The 12,855-nt window shown below is 35.6% G+C and overlaps 1 protein-coding gene across 1 annotated transcript in view; it reads left to right on the plus strand.

Moving 5' to 3' along the window:
- LOC109414896 (uncharacterized) overlaps positions 1–12,855 on the plus strand; it is a 62,692-nt gene that overhangs the window by 31,554 nt on the left and 18,283 nt on the right. Inside the window, exons 6-7 of the mRNA XM_062850313.1 lie at positions 11,812–12,471; positions 12,543–12,746. Of these exons, the coding sequence (XP_062706297.1) occupies positions 11,812–12,471; positions 12,543–12,746 (864 nt within the window). The remainder of the gene's footprint in view (positions 1–11,811; positions 12,472–12,542; positions 12,747–12,855) is intronic.

Here is a 12,855-nt window from a genome sequence, read left to right on the forward strand (position 1 = left end):
TTCGTTTCGTTTCGTACCACATCATATCAGAAATTTTATATCTCGTTTCGTTTCGTTTCGGCTTGAAAAAATCCCATACCGCATACTCTTAATAACTACCACCCATTGTTCCACGATAACAAATCCCAACAGCAGTGGGCTGTCCAACCTGATGGGCAGAGGTATTACTATATTGGCAAAAGAGGACGAAACATGGATTGGGAGGGTATTTATAGTCTAGTAACAATTAGCAAAGCCTACTAATTAACCTAAGGTTTGCTTTTCAACACAACCCACGTAGATGTCATCACTGTTCCCTCCATATGCTTGCAGCCAGCATCAATTGAGTTTGCTCATAAACAATGCATTTGGGTTCTCTAAGCATTATTGGTACAAAATGTGGTAATGATGACCATACGTGATGTTATCGCGCCCTAGTGATCCAACCAATGTGATTTGATCAAGCGAATCATTATGTTTATACAATCAAGATCATACAATTATAGGGTTGTTTAATAAACTCGAATACACCATAGAACTGGAATTAATTTCACATCTGTAATTCAGATTTTCAAAGTAAATAGGGGTACTCACTAAACAGATTAAAATGCTGCGTAAGCCATGAGTTTCTGCTTATTTGAAATGTTTCATGATTTTGCGAATGAAATAATCAAAGATTGCCTTGGTGATCGCGACGTTTAATCAGTTCACGCTGTTAAGTAAATCCCCCTAATGTATTTATTGAAAGGTCACATAATACTGATCAAATAATTTGGTTTAAAATATCGTCTTCTTCTATTTGTGAAGAATGAGCTTAAGTTAAAATTCACAAATACAAAGAAACGTAAAAAAAGTCTTCTATTGTGGATTTTAGAGGCTACGTAGTCTTTACTTTTGAAACGGATTTATTGTTTACCCAACCTCATTAATAGAAAAAAAAGTCCACATAAATTCACCGAAGTGTTGTTGAGTCATTATTAACAATTATAGTCAGGACAGTTAAAGTTAGCCGAAACACTAGAGACAAAGCGAGAACATTATTTACCCCCTGGTGAAGGCACCATCCCCAAGTGCCGAAACGTTGGGTAAATAATAAACCCTTACCAAAAAGTTCACAGTTAATAAGTGCAGTCCATCCTGGCAAGCAAGTCTTCCAAAGATGGAAATCTAGTGACCATGATAAGATTTCGAACGTGTCGCGGTTGAAGGGCATTGCGCGATCTTAGCAACAACGATAGAATTTTGTCGTCAAGCATCATAAACAAACCACGCTCTGCGAAGAACGAATCGCTTAGCATGTGCAGATTTATCCATCTCCACGATATTTATCCATCTCCACGATAATTAACTTTCACTGCATGCGATGAAAAATTAAAGTCTCTCACTGCAGCACTCGCGATAATTATCTTTCTCTCTATCCACAACTTGCTTTCTATGCCAAATCATAACTGTCACTGCAGAAGATTATCCGGATAAACAACAAAGTATAAAATTTTTCACTCAACCTGGAGAGTAGTATAACATCCATTGGCGTAGCTAGGGGGGTTCCAGGGGTGCCTGGCACCCCCTAGAATGAATTTGGCACCCCCTAGAATTTTTCCTTGATAGTAGGGTAAAATGGAAACTTCACACGATAACTCCAACATTTATTAATGACGCATTTGAACAAAACTAAAGCTACAAACGAAATGACTTCATTATTTATTTTACGTATTAGCGTTTTGAACTTATATTCTATAATTAAAACACTAAAAAATACGTTTTTTGCTGATCTATTAGTTTAGGACCCTCTAAATAGGATTATCTTGAGACGCTATATGAATATATCAGTTTTTCGGTTCTTACAAAGGTCTGGGTGATTTATTTTAACCATTGGCCCTAAAACTGCACCGCACTCGCGCTGTATAAGACGAGCATGGTTGTTGTATCAGCAATTTCATTGGAAATTTGTTCTGAAATTTCAACGGCAACTCATCTGAATTTCCTTCCAAAATTCTTTTTTCGATTTCTTTACAAACTTCTTTAACAATTTTATGGTAATTTCTTTGTAGTTATTCATAATTTCATTGTATTTATAATTATTGCTTCTAAAAATTGCTTCGGCAATATGTCCATATTTTTTTCAGCATTGTTTTTTTTTTAAATTTATTCGGAAATTTCTTAGGGGATTCCTATGGCTGCATCATTGATGATTTTTTCGGCGATTCCTTTGAGAATTACTTCGGTGTTCAGCACTTTCTTTGAACATTTCTTTTGTTATTTATGTGGAACATCTTACAGTAATTTCTTTCAGATCTTCGGCGATTTCAGTAATTTTTCGGTAATTCCTCTGAAATTTCCCTAGGCAGTCAATTTTGAAGTTTCCTAAACAGTTATGTTTGAAATTCCATGGGAATTTTTTTCACAATTTCTTTTGTAGGGTATGTGTTCCATCATTAATCTCACGCTCCCATATTCATCCTATTCGAAAACAAGCGGTTACGGCACCGATTTATTCCGTTCTTTTTGTTTTCATGGGTACTCACTTCTAACAAAAAATACAAAAATAAGAAACAAAACAAACAGCGCTTCAATCCTTTGTTTTTCGTAGGATGAAAATGGGAGCCACATATATTCTTCGGAGATTTTTTCGGCTATTTCTTTGTGAATTTCTTCGCCCATTCCTTTGCAAATCCTCTGACAGTTCCTCTGGAAATTCAAAAATTCACAATTTAGAACGGAATTGTGATTTCCAAAATAATAGCCGAAAAAATTTAAAATTGAGTTTCCGAATCAATTTGCAAAGTAATTCTCGAAGAGATTCTCCATTAAAAAACCCGAAGAAATTCCCAAAGAAATTGCTGGATACATTTCCATCAAAATATCATAAAAAGTTTCCAAAACATTGGCAACTGTTTTAGAAATTTCTTAGGTAATTTTGATGCAAAATTAAATTGCCAAAATATGTTCCAAAGGAAATACCGATAAAATTTCCATGATACTTTCCACAAGTATTATAAACATTTTTTTCTCAAAGGCATTCTCAGAAAATATGCCGCAAAAATTTTGGAATAAATTTCCAAAGAAATTACCGAACAATTTTCCAAATACAATGCCAGCAAAATTTTTAAAGGAATTGTTGGCAAAATCATCAAAAGAATTTCTGATGGAATTTTAGAATGACTTCCAACAGGAATGGCAAAGGGAGCAAATTCTGAAGGGATGTTCGAAATAATTCTGAAAGAATTGCCGAAAATGTTTTCAAAGAAATTCTTGAGGGATATCTATAAAAACATTGCCGAAGAAATATCCAAAGCATTACCGAAAAAGTTCCCAAAGCAGTAAGAGAGCCGTAGCGTGGTCCCATGGCACCCTTGGTTAGGTTGGCGCCCCACGACAATTAAGGTTAATATAGAACGAAGCCACACCTTGAATTTTCAAAAGCACAAATCTGAGGAACCAATTGACGGATCGCCCTGAAAACTTGATCGATTGGCCACATGCCACATGGTGGTGACCAATCGATCAAGTTTTCAGGGCGATCCGTCAATTGGTTCCTCAGATTTGTGCTTTTGGAAATTCGAGGTGTGGCTTCGTTTTATGTTCACCTTAAACATTGTTAATTTGTCTAAATATGTAGTTTTTTTATTCAAATTTTCTTCAAAATTTATATGTTGGTGTTTCGAAAAAATATATTCCCTTCGATTTTGTTTTAATTTTCTTATAGTTTTTTTTTCATTCGTGTAGTTTCTGTAGGAATTTCAATTGGAGTTAAGCAAAAAAAAACGCAAGTATAAGTACAAACACATTTTGCATTTCAAGAATCTCACTAAGACCAGCTCAATAATTAGAAATAATATTTCAGATTCATAATATAAATAAATTATGCATCATTTTTTACAGGAAATCTTACAGTATTTTTAAAATTTTTGTTTGTTTTGTACTGAATTGAGTTTCACGGGCTCTCAGGAATCCTTAAACGAACTATTTTACCAATTTTCGGGGATTAGTAAAATTGGGTTTACCTGACTTTTTCCATAAAAAATACCAAAGGTTTCTTCTGAAGATAAATCCAAATATTTCTCAGAAGATCCGTAAGAAAATTTTCAGTAATCATTGGACAAACCATGGATATGGAAGAATACCAGGAGAAATTCCTGAAGGAATCTCTACAGAGGTTTTTGTTCTCTGGAAGAATTCCTGCTGGAATCATTGGATTAAATTATGCAAGAATCTCTAAAGGAGTTTCAGCAAAAATATCCGGAGGAATACTGGATGAGAATTCTGGAGAAATTTCAGCAAGGATTTCCAATGGGATTCATGGAGTAACTCTTGCATGAATTCGTGGAGCAATTTATGAAGAAATGCCTGATGGAATGCCTGTAAGAATTTGTAAAGAACAACTGAAAGAATTTAAGAAAGAACACATGTACTTGGAAGAATTTTAACGGCATCACTGAAAAAGTTTCTTAAGTATTTTTTTGGGAATTAGAAAAAAAATCGCTAAAAGGTTTTATGAGGAAATCCCTGGAGGAGGGTTCGAAGGAATCCAAGAAGGCTTTCAAAAAAAAGCATTGAAGACATTTTGGATGGAATCAAAGGCAGATTTTCTAATGGAAATTTCTGAATGAATTCCAAATTTACGATTTTTTGGAGGAGTTTATAAGGAAATTCATGAAGAAACCTTTTCTAGGAATTCTAGCAGAAATATATGGACCATTCCTTAGTAAGCATGAAACAATTTCAGAACGGAATAGTTCCTAAGCGATGTGTTAAATTTCTTGTTTTTAAATAAATTATAGATGACTTTCAGAAGAAATATTTAGTCGAGTTTGTAAAGAAAGTCATAGAAGATTTTCTAGAAAAATCCCTGGAAGAATTTCTAAAGGGATTCTTCGGATTTCTAACAGAATCTCTGCAAGGTTTTCCTTAGGAATTTATGGCGGAATTATTGAGAAAATCTATTGAAGTGTTCCTAGGCACCTAATCCTTAAAGATACTTTTGCAGAAGAATTCCTAAGAAAAATTTGGAACTCTGAAGATATTGTGGAAAATTATTTAATAAAATTCTTGAAAAGATTTCCGGACAAATCTTTTGGCTAGTTTCTGAATAAACTCCTAGATAACTACCTGAAAGCCTCCCTGGAAGAATTTCTGATGGAGTTTAGAAATTCCTTTGAGAAATTACAAGAAAATCTGCAGAAGAATTTTTTATTTGTTTTATTTTTAAGGATTTCTGAATGAGTTTCTTAGAATTTTTTAGAGGAATTCTTGAAGAATTTTTCGAAGAAATCCCAAGAGAAAATTGCTGAAATATTTTTTGAAAGATTTTCTGAAGGCAACTCAGCAAAACATTCTGAAGAAATACTTGGTAAAATTGATTAAGTAATTTCTGGAATATAATATTTTATTTGGGGGAATAGGAATAAAAAAAACCTTATGGTATTTTTTAGGGTGAAAATGACGTAAAAAATTCTGCTAGATTTGCAAGAGACTAAGCGCAAACAGACATTTGCTGGAAATGATAGTTTTATGAACTGAAAGAGTATTGTCTGATTTGTTTTTCATTTAAAATACTTTTCAAGCACTGAAAAATATTCCATTAAATAAATGTGAAGAAAATCCTCGAACGTAACCTCAAGACTACACACGTAACCACAACTCTCTGTGTCAAGACTTTTCCCAGTGCGAATGTTTTGGAATTTACAGAAAGAAACTTTCACTAAACTGCCGAAAGCTTATTGATTATGTTTTGCTCATTACAAAATACTAAAATAGCTTCTCAAAACAAAAAAGTATTCAAATTCCCATGTAACATAAAAATTCAAAATAATCTAGAGAGATCTGACTTTTTGAAGAATACGGAAGAACATAAAAACATATGATCATTCTCAAATAGTGTTAATGATTTAATCGTGATAACATTCAATAAAACAATAGCATACTCCTGTGTCCTTCAAGCTTTAGGTTCTTTCGGTGCCATTTTGAGGCTGGCGCCGTTGGCGGGAACAACCTGGCCAACCGTACGGAACGGATCTGAGCAGAATCGGAGAGGTTTGCCAGATATTTTTTCAAAGGAATTATTAATGAAATTCCAAAGAATTTTTCGAAACATGTAACATTAGAATTGCCGAATGTATTCTGAAAGAAACTGCTGGAGGAATTCCTTAAACAATTACTGAAGAAATCTTAAAGAAAATGCCGAAGTAAACAGAATTGAAACATTTAAAAAAAATACGACGAATTTCCAAAAAAAAATGGAAATTCAGAAGATATTTGCAAAGGAATTTGCGAGGAAGTTGCTAGAGTGATTGTCGAATGAATTACCAAAAAATAAACAACTGACGTAATTGAATAATGCTTAAGAGATTCTTAAAAAATCCGAATGATTTGTTGATGAAATTGAAAAAAAAAATGCCAAACAAACTTCTCATGGGATTGCCACAAAAGTTTCCATGGTAATTAATTACCAATGAAATTATCACAGGATGTATCGATAAAAACCAAACATATTGTCGACGAAAGTCTCAAAGAAATTGCCGAAAGGAGTCCAAGTAAAATGCATAAGAAATTTTCCAATTCCAAAGAATTTACTGAGAAAATTCCAAAATGTATCTAAATTGGCATACAAATGGTAATACAATTTCCAAATAAATTGCCGGGAATATTCCCTGAGGAAAACAACAAATAAACTCGATTATCTGGTCGAGTTTTGGAACTGCCCAAAACATGTGTCTTGTGAACAGAATTTTGTTAGAAGCAGAAATTTTGTCACTGATTACTAATCAAAGTTTTACGAAAGTGAAAATTTTAGCTTCATACAGCATTTCATTTACCAGATACATGTTTGTGAAGCTTAACAACGCAACTCAGGATTGATTTGAAATTGGTGTCTTCTACAAAAAGTTTGTAATTCAGCTCAAGAATAATGCGTTGATGTCACCAACACGATTTGACGCAGTCGCGCACATCTATTTACGATTGCAAATTAATTTACGGGTTAGTACTTCCCGTACCGCATATTATACAAGGAAATTGATGGTAGATCGATATTTCCTTTTACAAAAAAAGCAAATTAGAAACTTCTGAAACTGGCACCCCCTAGGCACCCCCTAGGAAAAAATCCTAGATACGCCAATGATAACATCTCCAATAGTGTGGCTTATACTTATACAGTCGACTCTCCACATGTCGTTGTTCTACATCTCGATATCTTTCCCTATCTCGATGGTTTGGTCGGTCCCTTCAATCTGCATACATTTTACCTTTCTACATGTCGATATCTCCTTATCTCGATATCTCTCTATCTCGATGCGATCTCGTTCGTTTTTGTTCGAGATTTTCTCTCCATATGTCGATATGCCCGTTTTTACAGGTGCTAGATCTAGTTTCTTAGGTGCAAAACATTCTGTGAAGGTGGAGTGACATCTGTTTGTTGACGGTTTTTCCTAGTTACGGACGATTTTTCAATCTAGTGTGCATTACAAATTTGTTCTTGAGTTCGATCTCTCCCTATCTCGGTGGTCCCTTCACTATCGAGATGTATAGAGTCAACTGTATGACAAACAGAAACATCGAAACATGCTTAGACTTACCTCCTGAATCAGTCGTTTTGGACTCCCAGAAGCTACTTTCAAAATTTGAGCGAAGTCGGTTAAGCCGAAGGGGGTGTTCAACGAGCTTGAAGTTTGTATGAGAAAACTTGACCAAATGTATGCAGAAAACTTAAGTTTTCGATTTTTGCCTAGAACATAACTTTTTCACAGGCGTCGGATCATTTTGCGGTCTACATTAAGTTGTTTGGCCAGGGCCGGATCTAAGGGGGAGCCAGGGGGTCAGGGCTCCTGGCCCCCACATTGTAGGGCCCCCCACAAAAACCGTTTTGGCATGCTACACATTAACTTTATTTTTTATTTTGCTCGAGTACTGTTCAAAAACAATGAAAAACTTATTTGCTCATCGCATTCGTACCTCCGAGGGAACTCCACGAGCGGTCCGGCCCCGGGCCCCCACAATCCTTAATCCGGGCCGGTATTTGGCATATATGTAATCACCTACAAGAATACCAAAGGTTTTAACTATTGAATATTTACAGCGCCACCTAGCGGCAAAAATCGAAACCTAAAGTTTTCTGCATACATTTGATCAAGTTTTCCCATACAAACTTCAAGCTTGCTGAGCGCCCCCTTAGACTTAACCGATTTTGCTCAAATTTTGAACATAGCTTCAGGGGGTCCAAAACAACTTATTCAGAAGGTAAGGCGTTTTTCTATTTTTTTTTTGTTTGTTTTTTCATATAAGTGTGGGTCACCCACTCTCCACCGATGCACGAGATGAATAATTTGACATTTAAGCTGTTAGTAAACAGGGTCAAATATTTATCCAAAAAGAAACCAATGCTCAAACGTCTTGTTTGACTCGATCGAATTTTCATTAGTGTCAAACTGATATTGTTTCTTGAGTTCTTTCCTTGTCAAATATTTGACCCTGTGAACTACTGGCCTTAGTGGTGCAGTGTACATATACATAAACTGTACTTGTCTCCATGGCTATCTTGATAACACGACACCGTTCACTCGCTCAGACGTCAATCGGATGAAAATTTGCAGTAGGTAAGTTGTGAGTGAGCGCCAATTGAAGAGAACAAACTTTCATCACGCAAATGATTCTAAATGAGAGCCTTTTCAATCGTCTATGAGTGCATGGCCAATATCATAGGCTGAATTATCAAGATAATATCACCTTTATCGTTACTCACGTGCGTGAGGAAAAAAAATATGCCTGGTTATAACTTCAAATTGATCTCAATATCCTATACATTTTAAGAATTCATAGTATTTAGTTTTTTTGAGCAAAAATAAAACTACTTTAAAATCACCCCGACTGCCTATTAGGGTAAAGGGTCGTAAATAAATAATAATAATAATAAATTTAGAAGTTTTCTGATTTAGTGTAATTTTTTTATTAGAATAATATCAACGATATTCTTCAAACATCTTGTAGACAAATATGTAAATGTTTTAAAATCCTAAAATCTATGGGATACTGAGATCAATTTGAAGTTATAACAAAATTGTACAGTTTTCCTGAAAATTAGTAGATTTTTTTTTTTGTTTAGATTTTTGGTCTTAGGTCTTTGGTCATAATGTTATGAAAGCTTCTTCTGGATAAATATGGAAATTCTTTCAAAACATTAATTGTATGGGATATTCAGATTTATTTAAATTTGTAAAAAAAATACTCTGGGCTATTACAAGTGTATTTTTCCCACGAAGAAAATACGAAGTTTTCTGATTCGTTTTTTATGTAGATAATATACAATATTCTGAAATCCGCTTCAAGACCAATATTAAAAGTTAAAAATCGTTTAATCTGTGGGGTATTGAAATCACTATCAAATTTATGTGATATGTGAGTCGAGCGTTGTCCTGTTGATGAACGAAAACCGGTCAAAGAAAGGTAAATTCAAGGGGTTGGTCACTCGGCACATTGTGCCCGGCACACATGCCGGCACTTCTCGGCACACATGCCGGCACAATCCGGCACACATGGGCACAACATAGAAATCCAACTTTGCGGTATGGAATCAAACTGTCATTATACTTACGATTGCAAAAAATCCCTTCATACAGAATCTAGACAAGTGTTCTGGGTGGAATTTTGTCGGTAAACACCGACTAGACCAATAACATTCGCCAAAAATAGATAATCCTGTCTATTAGCGCAAAAACATTCTAAGAAAATATTCCACTGGGCACATTCGGCACACCTCCGGCACGTTCGGCACACTTCGGCACACACTGAAAAACAACCGGCACAGTTTAGGCACATATTGGCACACGCTCAAAAATCACGGCACAAATGAAGTGTGCTGAATGACCAACCCCTTGGGTAAATTGGAATATCTTGACGGTAGTAAGAGCTATAAGTGTTATGTCTTGTCTCATTTCACACGTATTGGGAATGAAATTAAGGAATAATTTGAGGTATATTTAAATGTACATTTTTTCTGAAATAATCGTAGTTTCCTTTTTTTTTGTGTAATTTTTTGATCATAATAATATCTACAATGATTTTCAAACTTCTTCTGGATAAACGTGCAAATATTTTAAAATCATAAACTGTATGGGATATTGAGGTCTTCTTGAAATTCCATCAAAAATGTTCCTTTTGTCATAAAAAATACATAATTTTGTGTATGTAATTATCGCAGTACTTCGGGTGAAATATATACACAACAATTATTTTACAACACTTGTTTAATCAGCTTACTGTCAAAAAATCATTTGATCACCACATTAAATTTAAAGTAGATATTGGGGACTTCTAAGGTGATGATTTCTGGAGCTCGATTTGAATAGGTCGTATGTGCTTTTGTCGATTAAAAATTCGATCAGTTGGATTCGCTTATTATAGCGAAAACCGTTGAAATTGAGCAAAGTTTATACATACAGCAGAATCCTCACAAAACAGGCTTTCTGTTCCATCATTAAAAGTTTGCAAAATATCTGCCATATTGCTACAATGACTAAAATAAACTGATCGAATTTTAAATCGACAAAAGCACATACGACCTATTCAAATCGAGCTCCAGATTTTGCTTGCGGTTTTCTGTAGGAAAGTGAAAGGGTAGATTTTTTTGCACTCATACGCTCAAAAGAAACCCCGTAGGAGGTTTCCCTGCTTTTAAAAACCTTCGTATTCACTAATAGGGTAGGTAATCATGAATTGAACCAAATTGCGGCTTTCTGAAGCAGCGGCACTTTTGATCGATTTTTTCATCCACATGGAAATAATTTACTACGGTAAGGTCTCACGTATATGAAAGCCACAGGTATTAGCTTTCCGTAAAGTGGCAAAAAGTTAACATTTGCACCAAATTTCATTGAGAAATTCAATTATTTGTCAATAGTGATTTTAATCTTAATTTGAACCATCGTAATCATAATTTGAACCAGTTTTAATCTAGATTTGAACTAGTGACGGCAGCAGCTCGAGCAATTCCCGCAACAGCCAATTTCATGCTAAACAACTAAAAATCACATGGATCTGCTCATTCTTATAACTCTTTTTCATTAGGCAGTGGAATTTCAGCTCAGAATGTTCGGAATCCTTCAGGAATTCGAAAACTAAATTTGGAATTTTCCATCGCCCAAGACTAAACAAAGCAACCACTAGCGCAGTCTGCAGGCCAACACTGGAAGCTCGCCCCCATTCACTAGTTCAAATCTAGAGTTCAAATGGTTCAATTCAAGATAGGATTCTCCAAGTAAGAATGACTTAAATTTGATAATTTTATGACAAATAATGCGGAATATTATTCGGTTGATCGATTCTACGATAAATAAGCTTTCATTTCACGTGTTCACTTATTGCGTGTGATACAATGCCTGAGCTGTACGAGTGCACCGAAAATGTGCTTTCTCTGGGGGGAAATGGGTGGAATCTCAGTGATTTTTCAATTGCCTGTTTTCCATGACAAAAACGCATTTTTCAATGCTTTTAAAGCCCATGTTATCAGGTTATATTACGGAAAGCTGTTTACCATCTTTTTCGGGACAATATGTGCCTAAAAAATACGTCGTTTTAATGAATTTCGAAATGGTTCAAATTAAGATTACAATTTGACTAGTTCAAAGTTTGGTTTCTTACCCTAGAAGGTTCAAATTAGCGTTCCAACTTTTTTGAGGCATCGGCGTTCATGTGTTACTGGTTTTGGGAAATGCTGGTGTGAAATAACGTTGACTTGAATTTGTATGAGAATAAACTGCACACAATATATATACTGTCCATCAATGTTTCTAAACTATGAGTAGTTGTAATACCATTGTGTTTTCTGTTGAACTATTTCAGACGATACTAAATTTACACTTCGAGATTGTTCAGATGAATTACCAGCGGCGATGCTTGGGGACATTGTCGTAGCGTGCGACACTCCCAATTGTAATTTTGCCGAATTTCCTTCACATTTGAAATGCTATCAGGAAACGTTAGGTGAAGTTGAATTCTGCCGGTCGCCGGATGCAACAAAATGCTTCACAGTGGAAGACCAACTTGGAAATAAAATCCGTGGTTGTAATACGGACGAAGACTTTGCAGACATATGCAAAGAGTTGGAAAATTGTTCGGTTTGCAGTTCTGATGGGTGTAATGAAGATACTGTACCAGTGGAATGCGTGATTTGCAGTGGACTAGATCAATGTCGAAATGACCCGCAGCGTCGGGTTTGTGAAGATGCCAAGTTCTACGAAGGATGTTACACGTATCTTGGCAGTGGCAGCCTAGAGAAAGGTTGTCTCAATGAACTGACGAGTGGAGGAACGACTTCGGATGCCAAGGAAGCATGTGGTACCGATAATGCATTGTGTCACAAGTGTTCTGAGCCGAATTGTAACGCAGTTCACTGTTTGAAGTGCGATTCTGAGATAGATGACGAATGTGTGGAAGGAGACCCGGATGCAGTCGAGTATGAAGTATGCTCACCTGAAGACAAGTGTCTTATGTTCAAAGATGGTAAGTAGAAAGTAGGGAATGGTATCATATGATGAAAACCCAGTTTCACCAGTGTCTTTCTTTTCTTCCAGATCAAGGATACACTAAACGAGGCTGCACTAGCAATTTTGACGCGCCTGGTGTTGAAACTACCGATCCTGGCAAAAACTTTGGGCTGGTTCCAAGCGAAGCAATCAAGTGCTATCAGTGCAACGAAAACTGCGATGACCTCAGTGATGAGCAACTTAAATATTGCAGCCGTAATTCCGTGCTGGGGTGCTATTACATTTATGATGGTATGTAAGATACTTACCCTTCTACACAACTGGAAAATTTACTATTCGGCCTGAGAACACGGAAATTATGTTCACAAAAGTTTTGGAACACTTTACACTTTATCAATTA

Source organism: Aedes albopictus, chromosome 2 (assembly GCF_035046485.1).
Source record: "Aedes albopictus strain Foshan chromosome 2, AalbF5, whole genome shotgun sequence".
Classification (NCBI taxonomy): domain Eukaryota; kingdom Metazoa; phylum Arthropoda; class Insecta; order Diptera; family Culicidae; genus Aedes; species Aedes albopictus.